Here is a 26,239-nt window from a genome sequence, read left to right on the forward strand (position 1 = left end):
AACTAACCTCCTCATTTTTGCATAATTCACCCTTTTGAAATTAAATGCCGGAGTGTTGGACTGCTGAGGTGTTCCTCCCACCACAGGAATATTAAATGTTATTACATTATGATCACTATTCCCAAGCGGTCCTGTAATAGTGACCTCATGGACCAGATCCTGCACTCCACTCTGTATTAAATCAAGAATTGCCCTACCCCTTGTGGGTTCCCGTACCAGCTGCTCCAAAAAGCAGTCATTAACGGCATTGAGAAATCTTATTTTTGCATCTCATCCTGATGTGACATGTACCCAGTCAATATGGGGGTAATTGAAATCCCCCATTACTATTGACTGTTTTATTCTGGTAGGCTCTCTAATCTCCCTTAGCATTTCCACATCACTATCACGGTCGATAATATATCCCTACTGCTATATTCTGAGTAGAGCTTGGAATTACTATCCATCGTGATTCTAGGGAACATTTTGATTAATTTAAAATTCTTATTTCATTTGATTCTATTTCTCCTCTTTTGGTGTTCACACCTCCAGATCAACTGCTGGTAGTAGGCCTCACCTTCCCTGACTGAGTTAACCTCGTTATCTCCAGCCTTGCTCTGGCCTGCCTATTTATACCTGCCTCTGCAAATTTCCACTACCTGCATCTGAAGAAGTGGGTCTTTGCCCACAAAAGCTTCTGCTCATACATTTCTGTTAGCCTATAAGGTGCCACAGGACTTCTCGTTGCTTTTATTTGCTTCTATGTTATCTCTCACATACAGTGCCACTCCACCACCCACACAGCCCATTCTGTCCCTCCGATATATTTTATATTCTGGTATGATTGTGTCCCATACATTGTCTTCATTCCACCAGGTTTCCATGATGCCTATTATGTCAATGTCCTCCTCTAATACAAGGTACTCTAGTTCACCCATCTTATTAGTCAGACTTCTAGCATTTGTGTAGAAGCATTTTAAAGATTTGCCTCTGCTTATTTGTCTTCCCATCCCAGATGTATGAGATTCTTTTATACGTGTTTGTCTGATCTAGCCCATTGTTTGATATCTCCCCTCCTCTCTTTTTTACTAAAGCCTAGAGTATCTTGCAAGAGATGCAGCAAGGACTGTCACTCTTGTGTGGGTCTTCATAGTCACAATAGACGCTGTAAATGAAGTCCTCAACTGAAACTTTAAAGGGCGCAATCCATAGTCTATGCAGACTGAAGGATGCCTACTACTACTGAGAGTATCTCTATCAATGGATTCCTCTCTAAGAGGAGTTTCTGTCCGATCCACGTGCTCCTGTGCACCAATTGGCCTTCCCACATCTCTTAGTTTAAAAACTGCTCTACAACCTTTTTAATGTTTAGTGCCAGCAGTCTGGATCCCTTTTGATTTAGGGGGAGCCCATCCTTCCTGTATAGGTTCCCCCTCTCTGAAAAGTGTCCCCAGTTCCTAATAAATCTAAACTCCTCCTTCCTGCACCATCGTCTCATCCACGCATGGAGACTCTGAAGTTCTGCTTGCCTACCTGGCCCTGTGTGTGGAACAGGAAGCATTTCTGAGAATGCCACCTTGGAAGTCCTGGATTTCAGTCTCTTTCCTAGCAATTGTGGGGGAAAAACTGCTCTAAGGGTTATAAGTCTGTGGGGAAAAAAATCTGCTCTAAGAGTTAAAAGAGTTTTTTTTTTTCCACACTGACCAGGCCTCACTCTGTAACAGAAACTAGAGGGTCATCTGCACTACTTTGAAGTCCCTGCCTTGTCACCTAAAGACAATTTATCCTGTAGGCTCCTCTATCTGGGTTATCATGTACCTTTGTAGCGTAAACTGGCCTCAAGCACAGCTGATGTTTGCAGACACGTCTCAGGACAATTCTGCCGAGACTTTCACATGTTAAAGAGGACAATTAACGACTAAACTGTCTAAACAAACTGTATAAAGAGTCCTGACAACTGATTCTCAGGGCTCCCACTTCTTTGGAAGCTGGTAGCCTGCATGCATGCAAATAAAGTTTCCTTTTAGATCTCACTCTTGCCTCACTGCTTTTACCTCCAGCCTTGGAGCTTTGGGGGACACTGTACCCCAGGGGAAAGTGGCTTCCCCGACACAATCCAGGACGTCTCTTCTACCCTTTCCTATGTCGTTGGTACCAACATGTACCACAACCACTGGCTCCTCCCCACCCCTACACATTAGTCTATCTAGATGCCTCGAGAGATCTGCAACCTTCGCATCAGGCAGGCAAGTCACCATACAGTTCTCCCAGTCATCGCAAACCCAGCTATCTATGTTTCTAACAATCAGATCATCCACTACTAACACCTGCCTTTTCCTAACAACTGGCATTCCCTCCCCCAGAGAGGTATCCTCAGTACGAGAGGATACCGTAACATACTTTGGAAGGAGGGTCCCAACTATGGCGTGGTTCCCCTGAGCTTCCGATGGCTGCTCCCTTCCCCTGAGCCTTTCATCCTCCTTAAGAGCACTGGAGCTCTCAGACTGGAGGTGGGACAGTACTACAGTGTCCCGGAAAGCCTTATCCACATACCTCTCTGCCTCCCTGAGCTCCTCTAGTTCAGCCACCCTGGCCTCCAAAGCCCGAACTTGGTCTCTCAGGGTCAGGAGCGCCTTGCAACGAGCACACACATACGCCACCCGCCCACGGGGCAGATAGTCATACATGTTACACTCTGTGCAATAAACAGGATAGCCCCCACTCTGCTGCTGGGCTTCTGTCTGCATTTTATTTGTAGAATAATCTGAATATAAATGGGGTTTTTATTTAAAGGCTTGGGATATATACGTCAGAAGGAAATGATACCCTGTAACCTCCCCTCTCAAAACTCCCTCCTGTTCCCAATCGCCCTGGTCGCTATCTAGCAGGGTTTATAAAGCCCTGGCCTTCCTGATAGCCCCGCCCTCTGGCTATAGCTCGACCAATGAGCTTTAGATTTCAACCCCAACTATGACTCACAGCTTCCAACCACCACTCTGAGCACAGGGCCTTGCAAACAAACCAAACCAAACCAAACCAAACCAAACAAACACAGCTGGGCGCTCAAAAATCTCCAAACAAACAGACAAACACAAGCCCAGCACCCACACACTCCAGCCAGAAATCGCCCCTCTTTCACCAGGAGAGCCCCTCTCAAAACTCCCTCCTGTTCGCAAGCTCAAAGAAAGCAGCTCTCTTGTAAGACGTCCTGCCCGAGAGCTTCTTTCGAAAGATCCCGGGAGCGTGAACATAGCCTGGGCGATGGCTTCACGCCACGGCTGCCAAGCGCCCAGGAAGTTGGGGGGTGGGGGGGAGTGGTCCTGCAGTTGGCAGGCAGCTCGCATGGCCCTTGTGCCAGGCTCCTGTTCGCTCCCTCCCCTCGCCCATGTGAACCCCCACTGTGCTGGGTTCCCGCCCCACCGCCGGTGACATGTAGTGCTGGGGCTGCAGCCCCTTCGCCGGCCACTGGGGAGGAGCAGGGTGAGCTCTGACTGAAGGGTGGGGGTTGGCACGCTCATGCGTTGCTCGGCAACCCCGCCACGCGAGGGGGAGCTGCCTGGCGAGCGGCCTGACGCTACTTCCGCCCGCGCGCCGTTTGCTGGCGTCATGTCTCCGCGCCGCCGGCCTTCCGTGGCTCGAGCCGGGAGGCGGTGCCGCTTGGTCCCGTGACTGCGGCGGAGGCTCCGCCCGTGGCCGTTACTGGAACTAGCTGGGTGGGAGGGGGAGGAAGGGAGCGAGCGCCCAGCGCTTCCGGCTGCCGCGCGGACCCTGGCGCTGCCCGGTGAGTGAGCGGGGCCCGACGGCGTGTGAGCCCCTCCCCCCACACGTCCCCGCCGGCCCCTGGGCGAGCCCAACCCGAGCCCTCCACCTCAGGCCCTCGCCGCCCCCTGGGCGAGCCCCACGGCACCCCGCTGCCCCAGCGCCTAGGGGGAACCTCACAGGCTCTTCCACCGACGAGCCCCTCCCATCCCTTGGATACTGAGGGAGCCCACAGCCGCCTCCCCCACAGGTCCCTGCCGCCCCCTGATCACTGGGAGAGCCTCACAGACCTCTGGGCCGTGGGGGTCCCCACAGTTCCATGCTGCCCCCCGGGCACTGGAGGGAGCTCTCCCAGTATTTCCTCCCTCAGAGGTTTGGGGATTGAGGTGCTGCCCTGTGCTCTCCCCTGCCCTGTGATCGGGAGTTCCACAGACATTTCCTCCCCATGCGCGTGGGGCTCAAGTTTAACGCTACACACGCATAACACAATGTGGGGGTGAGTGCTGGATCCCAAACGCACCCGCTTACAGAGGTGTGATGGTCAAACACGAGGTTTTTTCCCCACTTGCTGTGACTGACTCTACATCCAATATTGGTTGGGGTTGTTGGTGTCACTGTGTTTAATGTATCGGAGGGGTAGTCATGTGAGTCTGGATCTGTAACAGCAACGAAGGGTCCTGTGGCACCTTATAGACTAACAGAAAAGTTTTGAGCATGAGCTTTCGTGAGCACAGACTCACTTCATCAGATGCTGTGTTTAATGTAGTTATTGTACCACAGATGCTTCAGGTGGATGGTAAGGGATGGTGACATTGCTAGGTGTTGGGGGCGGGGGAGTACGGGTGGTGAGATTAGTATAAATACCTAGCCTGGACAGATGTGGAATCTGTTATGTTTTGATTCAGTTTGATGAGGTGACATAGCCACACGCTATCATGTCGTCTCTGCTACAGGAGCCTGGCCTGTTGACCAAGCTTCCATGAGTCCAATTAACTTCAGTGTTTTCTGACCCCATCCCTCCAGAGCTGTTAACTGGGATTCACATGCTTGCTTTTTCTATCATCTAACTTTGATGCCTTTCTGCTGTGCCTCTCTAATTATAACTGTCACTTTAGCCATGCTGGATGATGTCGGACAAAACTGGCTATCGGTCTTTTGTGTCAGGGAGTTCTGCCTCTAGAGCCAGAAGTTCACAAACTGGCATGTGCTATGGTAACAGAGAGTAAGCCGTGCTAGTCTATACACTATCAAAACAAAAAGCAGTCAAGTAGCACTTTAAAGACTGGCAAAATAGTTTATTAGGTGAGCTTTCGTGGGACAGACCCACTTCTTCAGACCATATCCAGACCAGAACAGACTCAATATTTAAGACACAGAGAACCAAAAACAGTAAGCAAGGAAGACAAATCAGAAAAAGATAATCAAGGTGAGCAAATCAGAGTGTGGAGGGGTGCGGTGGGGGAAGATCAAGAATTAGATTGAGCCAAGCATGCAGACGAGCCCCTATAGTGACTCAGAAAGTTCACATCACAATTTAAACCATGTGTTAATGTTCCGAATTTGAATATAAATGTCAGTTCGTCCACTTCCCTTTCTACAAAGGAGCGATAATTTCTTTTCAGTAACACACATACCTTGAGGTCATTGACAGAATTTCCCATTCCATTAAAATGTTGACTAACTGGTTTGTGGATCTGGAGTGTTTTGATGTCTGTTTTGCGCTGCCAGCTTTGTCCACATATCTTCTCTGGAAATACCATCACTGGACCTAACCAGGTTACTCACAGAATCACGGGCACTTTCTCATGCTCCTCTACTAACATCATATGTGCCAACAATGCCCAGATGCTTTGTGTATTGGACAGACTTCTAACTCCCTTAGAAAAAGGGTCAACAGGCACAAAACACACATCAAAACACTCCAGATCCACAAACCAGTTAGTCAACATTTTAATGGAATGGGGAATTCTGTCAATGACCTCAAGGTATGTGTGTTACTGAAAAGAAATTATCGCTCCTTTGTAGAAAGGGAAGTGGACGAACTGACATTTATATTCAAATTCGGAACATTAACACATGGTTTAAATCGTGATGGGAACTTTCTGAGTCACTGTAGGGGCTCCTCTGCATGCTTGGCTCAATCTAATTCTTGATCTTTCCCCTCCACTCTCTGATTTGCTCACCTTGATTATCTTTTTCTGATTTGTCCTCCTTGCTTACTGTTTTTGGTTCTCTGTGTCTTAAATATTGAGTCTGGTCTGGTCTGGCTATGGTCTGAAGAAGTGGGTCTGTCCCACGAAAGCTCACCTAATAAACTATTTTGCTAGTCTTTAAAGTGCTACTTGACTGCTTTTTGTTTTGGCATGTGCTGTGAGAAGCTTGCGGGGAGGGACAGAGTGGGAAACTTGCTGCACACATTTTACCTTAGCAATGAGTAACTAGCAAAAAGGATTCCTCTCGATGTATCAGGTCCACAGAGGGCGCTGTGCCTTTTGACGGATTTCTGTTGAAGCTTGCATAGCGTTGTGCAAAGTCCTTGCCATCTGTACAGTGGGCTGTTTGCTAAGATGTGGTACGCATATGTAACTGTAATCAGCAGCCACCGACTGGCATTGTGGGCCTGGGGGCAAGGTGAGAGGGGGGCTAGGCTCTCCACCTCCAGAAGGGGTGGGGTGGAAGAGGCGGGGCTTGGGGGCAGTCACCCCTGAGATCCCTCCGTGCTTCCTCTGAGCTGCCTGTAGAGCAGCGCCCAATGCTCCACAGCATTTCAAAGGGGCCCAGAGCTTGTCCCTTTGAAATGCCGGGCCGAAGGGCAGTTGCCTCATTTGAATTCCCCCTTCTCTGCATTCCCACCCCTCAGGCCAGATTGTAAACTAGGACCACAATCACACTTTTGCTCTTATTACAATGGATTGTTGGCACAAAAAGTAACCGGTTCAAGTGAGAACCTGCAGCTGATTGAAGGGAAGTGTTGCCACTGCACGTACTTGCGTGGCTAAGATGGGGTGGTGGTGGCAGCAGTGACATGAACTACTACAAACACACAGAGGGGGCCATGGTCAAATAGGTTTCAGAGTCAGTGCTCTAGAGAATGCTGCTTTAGTGTGACATGTCACTTGGATACCAGATTGCTGGCTGTACTTGAGCACATGGTCCCAGGTCCTTCGAGCTGCTCCATGTGGGCAGACTCCCTGTGCCCACACAGAGCAGTTTGCAAGCTTCAGTGACATAGCATCCTTTTTTCTAAAGGAGAAATATATATGGATGTGTCTGTTGGCACATGTATGTGCTTGAATCAGAGAACGCTGTCAGCAGTTTGTATATGTGTTTGTCACCCACTGGAAGTGAAAGCCTTTCCTTGTAGTATGTACCTTATTGTAGACATAAAATTGTTTCCTCTTTGAAAAACTTCCAGGTGAGTAGAAGACCACTGCTGCAAGAACGAGTGCATTCTGCACCTTGATGGTATTGCTATTATGACAGCTTTGTGGAGAGTGTGGATCATAGGTGTTGTAATGTTTAGTGTAATACAGTGATTTAATGATTCTGAAAGTCTCTCTCTTGGAGCTGACTCTTCAAAATTAACAGCTTTGGTTTACAGTTTAAGGTTCTCTAGCTTAAGTGAAAGAATCTAGAGACTTTCATGCTGAATATTCTGGGCTCACTCCCTGCTGACCACTAGTGGTCCCTGTAAGCTGAGCGCTTGTGCAGTAGCCCATGAGCAATTCAGTTCCTCTGCTATGAAGCTGGCAGCATGTGTTTCTATTGGTGGTGCACATCCACACACGCCTTGGTGGACAACAAAATTTAATCTGCCCATGGATAAAAAATATTAGAGGAAACACTGTTGATGACCATTGATGTCTGTACATGAGCAGTTTGTAATAATAGCTGTCTCAACCTTTTGAAGTTCAATTGATGAACAACTGGGTAGTTATAAACTGATACAATAAGTACCGTAGCATGTAAAGTGGTTAAAGGATTGTATCCCTGCTGGAAAATACCAGTGTCCAAATTTGCTAATATTGAATGCTTTATTGATTAAAGGATCTCTGTTTAATCTGAATCTATAAGTAAAGGAAACCCTCAATTTTATGGACCCCAGTTTAGTGGATTTTGGGAACAGAGAATCCCATTGTTCCCGAAGTCCGCTTACCCAGGGCCCATAAAATCCTCTTTGGACTTACTGGTGCAGAGCCGCTGTGGCCTGGAGGAGCCGTTGCTTCTTGCGCCAGAGCAGCCACACACTCCTCCCACCAGGGATGGGATGTGGACACGGGCGGATGATGCTCACATACACGTACCACCCCTGGTTGGAGGAGCATGTGGTGGCTCCAGCAGCAGTTCTTCCAGGGGCTGGTGATGGCTCTTGCTGCCATGCACAGTGGAGTCCGCAGCTGCAGTGGGACCCTTGCTGCTGCACGCAGTGTGGCTTTTGCTGCTGCGTGGAGTGGGGCCCCCCAGCAGTGGCTCTGGGCTCCAGCAGCTCCTCCAGTGTCTGTGAGTAGTGGGCATTTTGGGGGTGCGGCTGAGGGAGCCTGGCAGTGGTGGGTCACAGTAAACCCTCTGATTTAATGGATGTCTGGGTTTAATGGACATCCTCCCCCCTCCCCCCACCTGTTAGTCTGTTAAATTGAAGGTTTACTTTTTATATAAAGTAAGATGAGCGAGAAGAGAAAATATGTCTGGGATAAATAAAAAGAAGAAGAAATTGAGTTTAGCCATCCACAATCCATCATTCATGCTTGGTAAAAGATGTCAGTCTATAGTTGGTCTGCCTCTTGCAAAGCCTGTCATAAGAACATGTTATCAGACTGAGTCAGACCATGGTCTGTATCCCTGTTGTTTTACAATAGTTTCTTCAACTTGTGGAGATAATTAGCCCCTCTGTTTTATAGTCTCACTGACTTTTGTGTTTTGAAAACTCATTTTCACTTTATCCAACTTTGGTTAAAATTATATGTTACGGGAATGATTCGATTTGGGGTTGTAAATGTGCTTTAATTGGGGATCTTAATGAAAACATTTCTTTTTAGCCTTCTCTTGTCTTTAATACATGTTAGATTCACAGATTGAACTCTGCACTTGGTTAGCCTCTTAGTTCTGTTTTCTCCATGAGTGAATCTGCTAAAATGAAAATGGAGAGGCTTTAAATAGAAATTAACTTTTAAAAAATCCAGTTACTTTTTATGAATGGCTGTTAGCATATTTCTAAATAGTTCTAGGATTAAATGAGACATGGGTAATCTCGTCTGTGCTTCAGGCTCGATTTTTCAAAAGTGCTTTTCTGAAAATCTTGGCTGCCTTATTAAGGTGCTAAAGTGGGAGTTGAGCTTTTTTAAGTTTTGTTGGTTTCTCCATGACAGCTGTTAACAACATCACATATTAATTGCCTATTTGCAGAAAGAAGAAAGATGGAAAGTAATGCAGTTTTACTAGAATCAAAGTCCTCGCCAATAAACCTTCTCAACGAAATGCACCAGCTGCGTCTTCTGGGCCACCTTTGTGATGTAACAGTTAGCGTGGAATATCAAGGTGTCAGGGGAGAGTTTGTTGCTCACAAAGCTGTATTGGCAGCAACAAGCAAGTTCTTCAAAGAAGTGTTTCTTAATGAAAAGGCCATAGATAGCCCAAGGACAAATGTGTTCTTGAATGAGGTCCAGGTAGCTGATTTTGCTTCATTCCTTGAGTTTGTCTATACTGCTAAGGTAGAAGTGGAGGAAGACCGAGTACAACGTATGCTGGAAATAGCTGAAAAGTTGAAGTGCTTGGACCTGTCTGAAACCTGTTTTCAGCTGAAGAAGCAGATGCTTGAATCAGTGTTGTTGGAATTGCAAAACTTCTCTGAATCACAGGATGCTGAAGATGATAGCGGTACCCAATCAGATTCTTTACTTGAGTTGAAAACAACTGTTGTGGCGGAAGATGACTGTGTAGACTATCCTCCTGCTTCTCCCAGTTCCCCCATGGAAAGGCCCAGCAATGGCATGTCTCCTGAGCGGCGAGCTGCCAAATCAAAGGAGAAAGTTGACAAGAAAAAAGAAACCATGAAGCCTTCCTATGCCAAAATCAGAAGGGCCAGTGGGAGGCTGGCTGGGAGGAAAGTATTTGTAGAAATCCCCAAGAAAAAGTACACGAGGCGGTTGAGAGAGCAACAGAAAAATGCAGAGGATGTTACTGAAGAGAACAAGTTCCCGCAAGACCAAAGCATGCATGATGTGGAGAAGGAAGAGGGGCCAGTGGAGAACAGCGTGAAGCCTGAGAATGAAGAGTGCAATGGCAACTTTGAATCAGAAGACAGCTTTAAAAAATCAGAGGAGGAGAAGAAGAAAAGAGGTGACAACTTCAAATGCAGCACCTGCAAGAAGGAATTCCTGTATGAGAAGAGCTTCCTCAAGCACATAAAGCACAGTCACGGCATTGCAGCTGAAATCATTTACCGGTGTGAAACCTGCAGTCAGACCTTTGCCAACCGGTGCAATTTAAAAAGCCACCAACGCCACGTCCACACCAGTGAGCGCCACTTCCCTTGTGAGCTCTGTGGTAAGAAGTTCAAGAGGAAGAAGGACGTCAAGAGGCACATTCTCCAGGTTCATGAGGGTGGTGGGGAACGTCATCAGTGCCAACAGTGTGGAAAGGGTTTGAGCTCCAAAACTGCCTTGAGGCTTCATGAAAGGACGCATACAGGCGACAAGCCTTATGGGTGCACAGAGTGTGAGGCTAAATTTTCTCAGCCTTCTGCACTTAAAACACACATGAGGTATGAACAGATTTAACTGGCCTTGTTAGATTTTGGTGGGAAAGGTAAAATCCGCTGAGAGACATCCTGAACCCTCAAGTTGAGTGAGAATTTAAAGGAGATTGATTGGAGGGTTTCAATCTATCCCCTTTCAGAGTGTTTTCTTTCTAGGTAGGGGAGCAGTGTCATTTAATCTAAGCCCAAAATACAGGTTTAGGTCCTGATCCGGCAGACACTTAAACACGTAAGTTTACTCATGTGAGTAGTTCTGTTGAAATCCAGTGTGGCTGCTCTCATTAGTAAAACTACACATAAATAAGCTCGAGTGTTTGCAGGTTTGGGGCCTCAGTTTTCTGAACTGATCTAAGAAACGCGAACATTAATGGTAAAATTGTACGCAATGGGAATAAAATTCTTTTTAAAATATATATATCCCCAGTGGTGTGTGCAATCCAAATAAAACAGCACCAGGATGATGCAAAAAAAAACTAAAGTAGAGAAATTGAATCCATACAGACCAAGCTGATGTCACTGTTCAAGGCAAATTAAGTGCAGAAAGTAGAGAGACAACAGGAATGATGAGGACTGTAGTAAAAAACACTTCATTATTTCTATAGCGCCTAGAAAATGTACACATTGTGCCTTTGCAATTTGGACCTGTGAAGTCCATGGGAGTTGCTTATTTTTGAGAGCAAATTTGACTCATTTGGGGCTTGAGGCTCCAAGGTGCTGAGTGGCTGTGGCCCTGATGCTTAAGTGTGTGTTTAAAGGGATTTACCTGTTCTTAAAGTACATGTGTAACTGTTTTGTAGGATTGGGGTCAATGCCTTGCAGAATCAACCCCTCACTAACCCTCAAAGCACACTGAGGTGTAGGATAAGTGTGGGGAAACTGAGGTAGATGGTACATTCCCCAAAATGTCATTTTCAGAGCTGGAACTAGAACTCTGGAGTGTGTTGACATCACTAGGCCACTCTCCCTTCTGAGGTATGAAAGTTCACTACACACAGACAGGATGCTTTCTGCCATTATAGTCCCATTGAATCAATGAAATGTCACATGGTAGCAAACACTATGCCCCATAGTAAGCATTTGCAGGATTGGATTCTAAAATATTACCCACACAAATACGGATTTTTTTTTTAGCATCTCCCTCTAAAGTATAGCAACCACTTGATACTGAAAGTTGTTCAATAGTCAGGAAAATAAATGAGCTTTCCCTTGTATCACATAGAAATATGAATGGACACTACACATGCTCTCTAGGATGATTTTGTTGTTTAACATTGAGAAGGTGCTCAGCATTGTAAGTTTCATGCATATCAAGACAGTCCATGTCCCAGGAGCTTACATTCTAGAAGACAGACCTAGAAAGACGAGGTGCTTGGGTGACCCAGAGGGAGGAGCCACTTCACATAATTACTTAATTTCTTACCTCCAATTTCCTCTGCTAATATATAACTGTGCGAACTGATCACGTGGGTTTTTGTGTTCCTGCAGAACTATTGAAAGGAGTCAAATAAATCAAGTGTGAAGTTCATGTGTAGGCAGGAAGTTAAAGATAGATGCAACTGAGGGCAGTTATAGATCCTGATCCTACAAGCGACTCTGCATGCACACAAGACTCCACCCATGCAGATCTTGTTGCAAGACAGAAGCTATAATAAGGAAAATGACTATATAAAAACGCAGTATAGTTGTAGCCAGTCCCACGATATTAGAGATAAGATGGGGGGTGGGGGTTAATAACTTTTACTGGACAAACTTCTGTTGGTGAGAGATACTGAAATTTTCCTGCTCTTCTCCCTGTGTGTCTTCACTCCAACTGGGCCAGACAGCCCTGCGGAGTCAGCTCAGGTAGGGATCAGTGAGCCAAACTATGTTCCATTTCAGTGATAATTAGAAAGAATCGTTAGCCAAGTCCTGATTGCAGGAAAAATTATTGATGATATCAGAGCCATGTTTCATTCAGATGGAATTTAAAAAAGTAGGGTTTTTATTATAATTAAGAAACTCTTTTCCTTTTCCTTTTTGTATTTGAAATGTGTAAAAATTCAGTAGAGATTTTTAAGTTTAACAACAATTCTTTGGCCTGGTATTTCTGGATCCTAAGCCCAAATCCTGGGATGCCATCCTCAAGCAGTGTTCTGCCTGTGTGGATAACAGCACAGAATCTGGACTTGCTTAGGAAATCTTTGAGAGACAGTTAGCACTGACCTCCACAATGCAAACTTTTTGGTCATATTTAAGATTATAACCATAGAGTAAAAATCACAAGTAATGTACTCTAGAAATAGAATCTTTTATCTTAATGGAATTTTTTTCATTGCAGAATTCATACTGGGGAAAAACCATTTGTCTGTGATGAATGTGGTGCAAGATTCACACAGAATCACATGCTTATATATCATAAAAGGTGTCACACAGGTAAGTTTTTCTTCCTTTGTCATCCTCCCCATGTAAAGGGATGTTAGGTGCAAAATGTATGTTGTTTATAATTTAACTGCTATGGCAAGTATATGTTTGTGATATTAAAAGTGTGGGAGGGGAATGGAAGAGATCGTGATTTGTCTTTACCCAGGTTGCTAGGTTTAAGGAAATATACAAGAAAGAGTTACTTCTAATTAGCATTTCCTAAAGAAAAAAACCAACACCAGAAGTTAATAAAACACCAGCCACATAAATAATTGCACCCATCTGAATACTGAGTGGAGCAGAACCTCCCATGTGAAACACAAGTATATTTTTGTTGCATAGTCCGTTTTTCTGTGTTGGCTTTAGACTGTGTTTGAGAGATGGGGGAAAGAAATCTTCAAAGCTTCACCCTTAACATTTTCAGAGTTCACCACTATAAAACAAGACTTAATATGTGCTCTTATCAGAAATACTCTTCACATATTTGCTGTCGTTTAGTGTAATGAACTAACACTGACCTGCAAAAGCATTTAAAAAGGAACTCTGAAGCCCATAATACAGCCAGTCCATAAAAGGGCCCTTTTTCTTTATAAAGGGTTAATTCGTGAGGCACCTTTAAACAGTCTGTTTTGCTCCCTTATTCCTTTGCATGGGCTGCCCACATCAGTGGTCTTTGATTTTTGGGAGGGGAATGGATAGGATTGGGCAAAGCCTGTTAGAGATTGGTGGTTGTCCATTGTTTTCAGTAGACTTTGGATCACTGCTAGCTGGGGGGCTGATTCAGTCCCATTGTCAGTAAGGCTTTGTCCTCATTCTGAAAGCAAAATACAGACTGATGTTCAACAGTTAATCTACGAAACATAATTTTAAAAAGGGCTTATTTAACTCTGTAATTACATACTTTCATACACTTGCCTTTTAACTCACATAGGCTGGATTGATTTTGTACCACCAGACTTATGTCATGTCTTGGAAATTTCCTCTTTTCATTTCTTACTCAAAATGTGTCTGAAATCTCTCCATCCCATGTGCTCATGGACTTTTCTGCCTTGAAAAAATGTCAGCTGGCAAAAAGTATAAAACAGTGACTTGTTAACACAGGGAAACTCACCTGAAGCAGCACCGAACATCAGCTACTTAGTGGAGTGGCCTTCTGACAAAGGTGAGCAGGACTGTTCAGTGTGGGCCTAAGCCAAGGGCCACTATGTTAGCATCTCCCACTGACTAAAGACGTCAGTGGGCTTTTGCTCGAGGCCAACACTTGCAGATATTCTGATGTGCTCTGAGATGGGAGGTTACGACCTCAGTGGTGCCTCATTCAGCTTTTAGTGACAGATAATACAGCTTTTACTCCCCTGAGTGAGGCCCACTGAAATGCCTTTTGACATTGACTGGTGTTTAGTTTGTATATAATAGCTCTGTATTTCCATGTAATGCCTAATGACATGCTAAACCACTCTTGTCTTTTTCCTTCCTTCCTTTACAATTCATCCTTGCTTTAGGGGAAAGGCCGTTTATGTGTGAAACCTGTGGGAAGAGCTTTGCCTCTAAGGAGTACTTGAAGCACCATAATAGAATACATACTGGATCCAAGCCGTTTAAATGTGAAGTTTGCTTTAGAACATTTGCACAGAGGAATTCACTTTACCAACATATTAAAGTTCACACGGGTAGGAAAGACGTTTGTTTGAGAAGTAAAGTGACACTTCCATGTCTAAAGATCTAAGTCTTAGGACAGTTTAATGTTGATTATTTTAACCAAGAACCTGTATTGCTTTTAAACCTACTCATCCTTTGTGGAACTGTTTTCAGCCAGTGGTGATGTTTCCTCTGTTGATTCCTTCCCTTTAACCCATCCCCCAAAAATGTATTCTCCCTGCTTGTTACATAGCAGCAGTTAACGATCAAGTACTTTGCAGACCTGCACTGATCATTTGTTACTGATATCGATGAGATATGTGGAGAAGTTTTAGCAGATAAAGAGCCGTTTCCATTTTAGCTCAATTCAAAACACTGCCAAGAGCAATTTTGTCTTTGCAGCCCTGTCCTTCCCACCCGCCTTTCCTGCTTGCTTCCTCTTCCCAGTTTGTGTTTGTCTGTGTCTTGGCTCTGCTTCTGCTTGTACGTCATTCTGTCCTTAGAAGCACAATGGCTTGGAACAACTGCATTTCTGCTCAGACAAGGCCTGCTTTGCTCCTGGTTCCATCTGAACCACACAAGTCTAATTAGTGTCAGGTTGCTACTGCCACTGTCTTTGGGCAAACAGTATCATGTGTCCTTGGCACTGTCTTTGATTCTTCACTCTCCTTCACCTAGATGTTTTCTAGCAATAGAGCTATCTACATGGCTTCCTCCATCATCGCATTTGTAGCTCTATCATCCTCAGTTCTACCTCTCCTGTTGGAGTGCCCTTTGGAAGTCCTTAGCTTTCAGCACTGCAGCATGATGTGAATGTTTGTGTAGTTTTACTTGTGTACAAAGTAGAGCCTGTATTATAGTCATCTAGGTGTTCTCCACTTCAAGAGCCAGCTAAATTTCACCCATAGTCTAGGGAAAACTTTATAACTATCTTCAGCTGTCTCAGACACTCTGCTTTCCTTCCTGCAGCTTGTCTGTCATTGGTCTCTTTTCTGTCCCTGCACACCATCCTTCCATTGATGCTAGAACCTTCACCCGTATATTGGCTATCATCTGAAATACCCGCTATGTATCTCTCCACCTCATCACATTTGCATCTATTCTCATATCTTCCAAAACTCCTAATTTCTTCCCCAGTGCTTTTATTTAACCCTGTGGCTGTTATCACAGTGTGCTTTACTGGATAAATGATGCTTTAGATTAAAGTTGCATTTTGCTGCTGAGTGGAATTGTGATCTGCGTTGGTAGATTTAAGGAGAGAAATCAGGTGGTCTGATAAATCCCAGAATTCCTGCCCTGGTAAAATATTTTCTGTAGATGAGTGTGAAAACTCAGGCATTTCAGGTCAGAAGCTCCATTCATGTAAGTGCCCTGTTGGCCCCAGTAGAGCTAAACCAATCTCACTAACAGAGGATCTGCCCATAAACTATAGAAATGGTCTGTTTATCTTGGATGTGTCAGTATAATTTTATGCAAATGTATTTTTATGCTTTAAGAACATGCCGGTACTTGCCTCGTCAGATAAATGTGGTGGGAGGGCACTTAGGAGATTACCAGAGGAGCAGCATCCAGGGGACAGCAAAGAGGGCAGTCTAACTCTGTGCTCTGATTTCAGGCGAACGGCCCTATTGCTGTGATCAATGTGGCAAGCAGTTCACACAGCTCAACGCTTTGCAGCGCCATCATCGAATACACACAGGGGAGAAACCGTTCATGTGCAATGCGTGTGGGCGAACGTTCACAGATAAGTCGACTCTGCGGCGGCACACTTCAGTAAGGGCAGTCTCACTACACGCTCCACTGCTATTTCTAGTGGGTCGTATCTTGCATTTCAAAGATGCACATACAAAATGGGCCATTCTAGAAAAGAGGCTGTTGTCTTAAGAATATTTGTGTGTGTGCATTATCCCATTTAGGCCAACAGCTTTCCTGAGTTACAGTCAGATTAGTCTCACTACTGGCTGCATACAAACACAGCAGGAGGGGCGCTTCTTTTCCCACTCTTTCACTGACACACCATATGGTCTTGGCACTGCCATTTCCATGCAAAATGTAAGTGATAATACAAGGGAGTGTGGGACTTCACTCATGGGGAGAGATGCTTGATTTGCTAAGCTTCCACTTGATGACATGGAGCCAGGGGGCCCATCAGGGGCCTGTTTGGAGTGCCCTGATTTGCTGCCTGGCTCTGGGACCAGCTGGAGCAGCATTAGGGTTGCTGTTTTCTGCATCAGCTGAAACTAGGTCAGGCCTCTTCTCCCTGTCTCTGTAGGGCTGCCATAGGATTCCACATGCTGATTTTGTGCCTGCTTGGGAACCCCCATGTAGGAGGATATGTGAAGTTCCTCCTGCATTTGATGCTGCCTGACAATATAAAAACTGAGGAGCAGGGAACAAGATCTGCCCTGTTCTTTGTAAAGAGATTTTAGAGCTTTCCGTGGAAGGTTCTGTAGAAAGGCCAAGGGTTGTTCTAAACAGCAAGTGCTGAGTTTGCTTTGTGTTTGGTTTTAGATACATGATAAGAATACACCGTGGAAGTCTTTCCTGGTTATTGTTGAAGGGGTGTCTAAGAATGACGAAGGTCACAAGACAGAGCTTCCCGATGAAGAGTATCATGTGTCACCAAAAATAACAGAGAAGTTGCTGTCTTTTTCTGAAAATGGCCACTATCAAACCTTAACTGCTGTCCCAGGGAGTGTGGCTGCTCTGCATGACAGCAGCTCTACTGCCATGACAGACTGCAAATCAGACGGGACTGTGGGAGCCCAAGAAGCCCTCATAGCTACCACCTTAAGTGAGCTTACAGTACTACAGACTCAGACGGATGCTATTCAGCCACAGCTCCATGCTCTGGTCAATATGGAATGATTTGGTAATACTCACCAGCCCAGCTTAGGCTATACCTCTGTCAACTTCAGACTTTGCCAGTAACCTAGTGCTGCACTTAGGAGACAGCATAGACCAAAAGGAAGTGGGACTACTCATGGATGACATCCACAACCATGTTTATCTCCTTATCCTTGGAACATCACAAATCCGTGATCTTCAGTTCACATAGTCTATCTGAAGCTCCTTTTCCCAGCTGATAGTTGTTATTCTACTTATTAGTTTGATTTTTCCATACCCTATGAAAGTGTGAAATAATGCAACCATTTTAGAGAGCAGTTAGCTTCATGCAGAGCATATGAAGACCTGCTATTGTGTTAATCTCTGGGAATCTGTCCATGCAGTCTCCTCTTCACAGTCCTCCCTGAAAGATATGGTAAGCCTTTCTTCCTTCCTTCTGTCCAGCGGGCTTCAGTACTGCTCCTTTAGAAAGGAGGCCGGGGGATTGTTTGTTTTTGTTTCCAATTTGATTCTACAATGTGGGAACAAATGGAAATATTGTGTTTGTTTCTGGGCCTAACAGTTAATTGAATTAAATACATTTTCCTAGTAAAAGTTCATGTGTAGAAAAAATGTTAAATTTCATTTCAGAAAGTGTTTTAATCGTGGCTGTGCCAAAGATTCAAGCAGATTCATTGTAGTTTTTGGAAAAGCTGATGGGAGCAACTTTTGGACATACCTGGAGTTGCATTCCAGTAGTTCCTATGTGGAAATTGTAGGCTGTGGGTTTGGGTGTTGGAAGCAGACTGAGCTATTTTAGAACAGCGCAGATACTGTTATAAGAATTTGCACCAATGAGTATCAAGTGTGAACTAGTGGGATAACTACGGTAGTGATTAACATAACTTACTGAACGGTGAAGCTAAATTACTGCTTCATTACTACCAACTTTTATGGTAAATTTTTATTCTTAAACTCTGATTTTGCAACTGGCTCCACTGGTGCAGATCCCTATTTACTGGTGTGGTTCCATGTGAGCACAGGATTAATTTCTTGGGATAGGGGTTTAGGTAAGTAGGAGACATGGGGAAGACATTAAAGCCATTCCGGTAGTTTCAGGCTCCCCCTTTTTTACTTTTGAAAATTGTTTACAAAATTTGAGGAAGAACCATTGTTGCAGTTATTTCAATAAAAGTCTTTTCTCAGATTCCGGCTTGGAAATGCAACCACTGCAGCTGCAGGCTAGTGCCTAATGGTGTCCCAGTTGAGGCAAAAGTCACAACTAAATGACGGCTATGCTGAGGCTTAAATTTTTAAAGCTTTTGTTTTCCTAACGAAAGTGGTATTTAGTACCTGAGGCAAAAAAATGAATCGGAAGACACTGGCAACGTGCCTTTTTTAAATGTTCAGGAGGGTAGTGCTTGCTCCCTGGCAGTCAGAGTCTTCTGATTGCCACTGGGGGGCTTTTGGTGCAGGCTTTACAGGTTAAATGCTGCAAGCTGCACCCCCATGAATAAACCCGCTTCTCAGTGGTACTTCTCATGTGTGATGAGCGTTAATCTGGAAAGAGACTGTAGGGGCAAAACGTTTCTTGGAATCCCTCCTCCCCTCTCACCTGCTACGAGATTCTCGTCGTGGCCAGTTCTTGTCCTAATCTTTCTTACACGGAGAGTCTCTTGTAGGCAGTAAAGAGAACAAAGTCAGATGTCTCTGTACAACCAATATCTTCTCAGTGCAAGGGCTTACCTGCCAAGTTAGTTTATTCTCGGAGGGAGAAAATTTATACCTCAATTCTCAGTTAACCTGTCATTTACAGTTTGTTCTTAAACTCTGAGAGAAACATACATGTGTTGATGTGTTTAGCTGCACAGAGGTTCATTGTAACAGTGGAAAAGGCCTGTCCAGGATTAGCCCCTACTTAAGAGCATTTTAAGATGAAGCTTTCAACAGTTAATCACCACCATATCCTCTTGGCTTTTTTTAAAACTCAGAGGCAAATCAGCTGCCTAGAAAGGCACAAACCATTTTAGATCAGTACAATTTTGTGCCTTTGTGAGCACTGGTCAAGTTGATGAAAAAGTATCTTCCTACTAACAGAGCAATGAACAGTTCCAAATTGGGGGCAAATCTTCAGCTCTGTCTGAGTCCCTGCCCTTCTGACTTTCTCATATTAAAATTTTTGGTGAAAGCTTTCTAGCTTAGTGTGAACCAGTTTAAGAAATGCTTGCTGAAAGCTAAGCACAATCAGTCTTTGTGGCCCATTCCTGAATGACTCAGTGGTAGGCAAAGCAATAAAAATAACCTCTGGTCGACAGCTGAGTGGTTTGTTTTTTGTTTTCTTTTAACTTTAAATGAGCTTCTGATATTACCTTTGACCTCTAGCTTGAGCCAGGAAAAGGGATTTAAAATAGCTTTGTAAGAGGCTATATTTGACATATTTATTCAAACATTGTGTTCCTTTTGAGTGTTGCCGTTCATATGATTCCTAATGACCCATGTACAGTGTTTGTAGATATATTTAAATAATAAGTATTAGTACCTGTAGACGGGGAAGAATTTTGTACTTCATGAATGTATCAAAACAAGTAACCTGTGTGAACTATTAAATCCTATTAAAATATTGAACTAGTTCTTCCCTTTTTGTAAGTTGCTTGCTTTATGTACCAGCTGGTCCTCTTCCTGGGAACTATGCATGATATATTGCATGGATCTTGTATTTTGAGGTAATTGCAGGAGCAGGCCACTGGGAACTTTTGCAGTAATTCTACGGAAGTTGCTATTGATCACCTGGTGACTCAGTTCTAATCATTCCATGGTGTTTATTTCTGCAATAATTTTAATGTTATAACATGGATCAGAAAATTCTACAGTACTCACTTTCACTGGTGAACAAACTCCTATTGTAACCCTGAAGAACTTGAGTTGTGCAGACTGTTTGCATTGCTATAGCTGTTACGCACAAGGTGAGGTTTCCCATTTACAGCACTGAGTGTCATGGAACACTGCCTCCTCTGTTAAACTGATCCCAGCTATTCCTCTTGAGCACTCAGCACTTTCCTTGTGGTCTCTCTGAGCTGTGTCTCCCTTAAGCCTGCTTCAGTCCTAGCAGAGGTGCCTGTTTTCTCACAACATTCTCCTAACAATTCAGGCAAAACTCAAACAGAACTAGCGTAGATTTTCCAAAAGTGAACATTGTAAACTGAGCACTAACTATCCGCTGCAGGTTGAACCTCTCTTAAGCCGGAACCGTCTCATCCAGCAACAGCCATAATGCAGCATGATTTTAGTCAACGGGATGTCCACTTATCATGGGTGCGTCCAAGTTTCCCAGGATCCCATAAAGTTTGTTTACAGCCACCAGTCCTGGCTGTGTTCTGTGCTGTGGTTTACCAACACTTCCACTGCTTACTGGATTCTTAGAAGACACTTAGAGGTAATGTGTTAGAAAAATATTTAACTCCTGTTGTCTGGCAACTTCTCTCGTCCAGCACCGGTGAGGTCCCTGGGTGCCAGATGAGAGAGGCTCAACCTGTACAAGCTCTTCAGGGGCTGGTGCTATGAAAACACACCGTTTTTCATACTTCATTCTAATATGTACCCAGTAATTCAATAGCTAAGTGTTTGCTTGGTCGTCTTTCCATGTCTGGACAAGATGTATTAATACTAAAGAGGTTGAACCTCAACTGGTGCTGAACAACAGAATTTGCTGGACCACAGGTCAGTACTGTTTAGCAGCACAACCAACGCTTCCACTGCTTACTGGGCACTTCAAAAGACATTTAGAGGTAAATTATAGGTAAATAACTGCACAGAACATGGAGAGCCAGGAATGGTGGCTGTAAACAACCTTTGGGCAACTATGGGAAACTTGGTTACACCCCTGATAGTGAGATGTCCACTTAACTAAAATCTTGCCTGATGAAAGAGTTTCAAACCCTAGTAATCCCTCAGTGTAAAGTTGGCTGGCAGTGTGAAATTCAGTGCACAGCATCTTGAAGTGTGGAACTCTTGCTGCAGAGCACTCTTGGAAGAAAAGGGTCATTACACCTCTCAAGCCAGGGAGAGGCGTGTGACTGCAGCCATTCAACAGAAAAGAATGCTCATCCCAGTTACTTGATTTTTTTTTTTAATTACTTTGGATTCACACTAAACAATCTGTTCCTGCTAAGGCCATTTCATTATTAGTTTTTGTAGTATAGATTCTTGACCCAGGACAAGAAAAAATAATAGCCTGACAGTCTGCTCTATCATTTACATTACTGGTATATCACAGTCTACAACAAATAATTATTTTACAGATGACATGCTGCTATACAAAAATCACCAAGGTTTGCAGTTAACAAGACTGCTACATTATATAGCACATTGGCAACAGATTATTACACGGTTCTGGTACATCAGCAGTTTATGCATACTATCATAATTGTGCAAAAATACTGTTTTTAGGTCTTTTGAAATAAACCACAAAAAGTAAAGTGTAACCAGTGCCAAGTTGTAAAAAAATAAAAACATTGCCACTATTTGTATATGAAGGGTTGAATGTGGCTAGTGTGTATTGCTACTTGTGTAGGTTTCCACTTAATGTGGTTGAACTGTTTCATCTGATCTCAGATTATACATACTTTGGCAAGACTGTAATCAAGACCTACTATGTTCCTTTATGTATAGGGAAAGTTATGAAAGTTGGAAAAAAATACTCATGCCTTCATACTTAAAGTTTGACATTTGATTTCTTCCACAAGTGCTTTTTCAAATATTTAAGCCTACTCTAGCCTTTTGTCTAAATGTAAACATGCATATATTTTCCTCTTGAGTGTTTGTGTAGAGAGGCAGTTTAGGCTGAGGCAATATGACTCTGTAGCACCCTGAACAAAGCAATGCTAACTTAATCCGAGTGTAGATGCACTGGGAAAATGCTTTCAACAGTTTCTATAATAGGGCTCAGGGCTATGGGTTTCCTACAGAGACAAAAAAAAAAACCCTTCCGGAGCTGTAGGCTGCAGCCACATTATAGGATGGCATCTCTCTCTTGTCAAATTCTCAAGGGTGGAGAAAGCAATTTTGTCCAATTTCAGTGGTAACTCACTAGAGCTGTTCAATCCAGATACAAGAAATGCAAAAGTCACTATCCAGCACAGAGCTGAAGGCAGGGCCCTTCCTGGTTTATTTTACAAAACACACCTCTAGAAAATTCTCAAGTAGAAGAAAGTTTAAATTGACTATTGATATGTCAGTAACCCCTTATTCCTTCCTGGAATGTATTATATCATTTGATCTCCTACATATTTTCTGTAAACAAATTATGTGCGCTGGCTTCCCAATATGTTAGGCAATATCGTCACTTAATCCCATTTAATTTGGGAAAGCTAGAAGCACACATCAAAAAATGCCTGTTCTTAAAGGGAACAAAATAAAAGCAAGCTGGTACCCTGTTTGGAATGGCGGTAGGTCTTTCTTTCAGAAGAGATCAAAAACCAGCCTTGCCTGTAGATTGTACCAGTGTGGATACAAAATATGGGATACCAGTGTTTTCCTGTTTTGTGAGGATCCAACATTTAAAAGGTCAATGACTTTGATGTAAAATAAAGCCAGAAGGCTTTCATTGCATAACTAGAACCACTAATACAAGAATGAAATCATTTCCAGAGCTTAATGGACCTGCACTAAAATATTAAGCCATAACACTGACAAACTGTGTAAGGTCATGAGTCTCACTTTCATACATATATTTAATAGAGGTAACTGATCTAATTATCTCCAATGAAACTAGGTTGGGGTACACAAACAAACTGGGATGCACATACATTTTTCAAGCTTACTTGATTTTCAAATTTGTATATAGTTTTAAAGCAAGCCTGGGCAAGCTGTTGTGCAGAAGGGTGTATTGTAAGCTAAGAGCTAGCCTAATCCAGTAACTATACAGCATACCACTGACACAGCTTTGCCAACAGCACAATGGTAAGGAAACAGTGTTCTGGCACATACAAAAAAAAATCTCCAACACAGACACTAGCAGGAACATACATACATAAACGAAAAGTTAGAAAAATATATTACCTGTTAAAGTCATCTTAGGGCAGGAGAGATGGTATGCACCAAAAAAAAAAAAAAAAAGGCAAAATATATCCAAGAAAATAATAGAGAAACATATTTTATATGTAGTTCTAAAAAAGAAAATACATGATAAGCTAGGTCCTAGTTAATGTATGTTTTGTGGAGAAGGTAATTTATAATTAAGCGGACCCCTCTCACCTCTGAAGACTGTTGTTAGACCCAGGTCATTATGTATTTGTTCATGCATACATGTATCTGTGTTGTATAGACACACATGCCTACCGTATATAAAAACCAGAAGTTTTTCAGTAGCATCATTAAAATAGCTCTATCGTTTTAAAAAAAAAGATCTACATGTCTGAGTAAGATCTATTAAAACATAGCACTATAGCAATATAGCATTTGATCAGAAAATATTGTGTACTGCATGTCAGATAGGTACAAGCACTGATCAAAGATGTTGAAGACAATGAACTTGTAGAGAAATGGCAGCAAAAAAAACCCAAACACATTACAAATGAAAGACTTCTGGCTCATCAGCTACAAAAAATAAAGATTGTTGCCACAAGCATTTCCTTCTCTGATTTCAAATGTCTAGCGAATTCCTCTATTGCTCTCACATACAGAAGGACCTGTCAGCAACACCTAGGGGAACTCACTTCTTATCCATCTATGTCATCAAAAAGTCACCGCAATATTAACAATACATGTCATCTGGTTCATAAGCAATAAAATTAAGCTAGACAGTGTCAAGTATCCCTTAATGGTCCATGGCCATTACACAAAGACAGATTATTTAGGAGTTAGGCTGCATGCCACACATATACCATAAATAATTCACTTCAGGTCTCCATCGCCATCTCCTTGAACTGACTTCTTGATGCGCAGCAACATAGTTGTAAGCCACTGATCCAAGCGAGATATTGAATCAAATTCCTTAACCTAATTGGAAGGAAGTTTAACACAGCTTTAACAGAGGGCAAACTGGCATGTGGCTCTCTCTACTCCCAGCTGTAAGTTATGTGCTAGCTTTCACTGGCGATTCGATTATTTAAATGTCTGTTAAATACTCCGTAAAGCATTGAGGCATGTAGTAATGGGCTGATCTGAAAGACTGTGGGAATTTCTAAAAGAAAAGGCGTGGAGAGCAGGACACCACTTCAGCATGGAAAGCCATGGCAAATTAGCACCATCTTTCTCTGAGAGGAGGGGGCATTTGTGAGAACACTTCAGTGCCCCCCCTTTGCTTGCCAGTATCCATCATCCAAAAGACGAGCATGGAGGACACCATATAGTTCACCCTTCTAGCTCACATGCAAATAGGCCAGGACTGTTGGAAAAAGAAGGGAAGAGGAAGGACTGGAGTGGGGAATAGAGGCCTCAGAATGCAGTGAAGACCAACAGGGGAGCGGTGGAAATTTGAAAGACTCCCAACCAAGCCTTTCTATGGCTGTGGCCACACTACCACTCCCTTTCAGGGGGGCATGTTAATGAGGCAATTTGGAAGATGCTAATGAGGTGCTGACATGAATATGCAGCACCTCATTAGCATAATGACAGCCACGCATGATTCGAAAGTGCCGCTTTCGGAACGCACGCCGCCCATGTGGATGGGGGCCTTTCGAAAGGATCCCCCGACTCTGAAAGCCACTTCTTCCTATTTGGTTTTAGGAAGAAGGTGCTTTCGAAGTCAGGAGGTCCTTTTGAAAGGCCCCCATCTACATGGGCAGCGTACGTTCCGAAAGCGGCACTTTCGACTCGCGCGTGGCCACCGTTTTGCTAATGAGGGCCTGCATATTCATGTCAGTGCCTCATTAGCATCTTCCACACTGCCTCATTAACATGCCCTCTCTGAAAGGGAGGAGTAGTGTGACCACAGCCTATATGTTTTTATATTTTGGTTAGACTTAAGCATGCATTTAAGTGCTTTGCTGATGTAGGGCAATTTGGTGAACAGGGACTTTTAGATATTTTATTTGCTTTGTATTGCTGCACTAGTTCAAAGCACCCCAACCCACTGGTGCATACTGATTTCAGTGGTGTTAGGTGATGTAAAACTGGTGTGCCACAGTAGTGACTCATGCCTGTGGATTATGAACTCTTTTGGTCAGGTCCTCAGGACAGAGGTTAGCCCGAATTTTCATTTACACAAAGGCCCGTTGCATTGTTCTGGAAGGGTAAACAGAGCAGTGCAAAGTGGCTTCAGTGTTCCGTGGGAATCAGGCGTGTTTCTCATACAGCACTGAGGACGTTGCCAGTGCTCAAAGAATAACAATGCTCAGGAACTCCTGGGCAAGTGACTGAGCAAACAAAATTAGCATGCAAAAATGGATACTAGAGGGGAGGTGTCTCTGAACTTTGGGCCCAGAATAATGTGCTACACATGCCTCAGCATATAGCTTAACTACTTACTGCCTCAGTGAACGCATCACAGTTTTGGTCCTCATGAGCTTCCAGCAGCTTCTAACAGAATTACAGCCAAGTGTTATACATCAGTACTGAAAATTTATCACTCCAACTTACAGCAGATTGTCTAGAAGCATGTGCTCAGTCTGTTACCCCATAATCTACAGATTATACAGAACACTTTTCTCTGCTAAGAAATGAAATGCCATAAGTAACCAATGTTCATGCTTCACACAGAATGAGGAATTCCCGAACCTGTTAAAGCCAGCAATGTACAGAAAGTATATTTAAACTATACCAACAGCTCCAAAGGGCCTACTGGAGCTACCTACCTAGTGTGTAATAAATACGTACTTTCATTAAGATTAGAATTTGTCTCAAATGAGCTCACAAGTTACACAAGTTCCATACAATTCCAATTCA

General features: G+C 43.6%; 2 protein-coding genes across 5 annotated transcripts in view; one reads left to right on the forward strand and one right to left on the reverse strand.

The window, feature by feature from the left end:
• The first annotated feature begins 3,684 nt into the window (after positions 1–3,684).
• GZF1 (GDNF inducible zinc finger protein 1) lies at positions 3,685–19,978 on the forward strand. Of its 3 annotated transcripts, XR_012644896.1 has the most exons (7): positions 3,685–3,760; positions 9,142–10,498; positions 12,810–12,904; positions 14,395–14,562; positions 16,146–16,303; positions 17,042–17,792; positions 18,563–19,978. XR_012644896.1 is itself a non-coding variant. In XM_074989322.1 (6 exons), the coding sequence occupies exons 2-6, from the start codon at positions 9,153–9,155 to the stop codon at positions 17,396–17,398; spliced, it is 2,124 nt and encodes a 707-aa protein (XP_074845423.1). In that variant the 5' UTR covers positions 3,685–3,760; positions 9,142–9,152; the 3' UTR covers positions 17,399–19,978. The 3 variants fall into 3 exon arrangements, 2 of the variants coding, with proteins under 2 accessions (XP_074845423.1, XP_074845424.1); XM_074989322.1 differs by having other exon boundaries at positions 17,042–19,978; XM_074989323.1 differs by lacking the exon at positions 18,563–19,978 and having other exon boundaries at positions 16,447–17,180.
• A 1,488-nt stretch (positions 19,979–21,466) lies between these two features.
• The window catches only part of NAPB (NSF attachment protein beta), a 39,234-nt gene continuing 34,461 nt past the window's right edge, over positions 21,467–26,239 (reverse strand). For both annotated transcript variants that reach the window (XM_074988457.1, XM_074988456.1), the window contains 2 exons: positions 25,823–25,873; positions 21,467–24,352 (listed from right to left, as the gene is read on the reverse strand). In XM_074988457.1, the coding sequence (XP_074844558.1) occupies positions 24,248–24,352; positions 25,823–25,873 (156 nt within the window). In that variant the 3' untranslated portion in view covers positions 21,467–24,247. The remainder of the gene's footprint in view (positions 24,353–25,822; positions 25,874–26,239) is intronic.

This window comes from Carettochelys insculpta, chromosome 3 (genome assembly GCF_033958435.1).
Source record: "Carettochelys insculpta isolate YL-2023 chromosome 3, ASM3395843v1, whole genome shotgun sequence".
Lineage (NCBI taxonomy): Eukaryota > Metazoa > Chordata > Testudines > Carettochelyidae > Carettochelys > Carettochelys insculpta.

Coding starts and splice junctions, on each gene's coding strand:
- GZF1 (XM_074989322.1), top strand. CDS start 9,153: ATGGAAAGTAATGCAGTTTTACTAGAATCAAAGTCCTCGCCAATAAAC. Junction 12,905..14,394: donor TCATAAAAGGTGTCACACAG/GTAAGTTTTTCT, acceptor TCCTTGCTTTAG/GGGAAAGGCCGTTTATGTGT. Junction 16,304..17,041: donor CTCTGCGGCGGCACACTTCA/GTAAGGGCAGTC, acceptor GTTTGGTTTTAG/ATACATGATAAGAATACACC.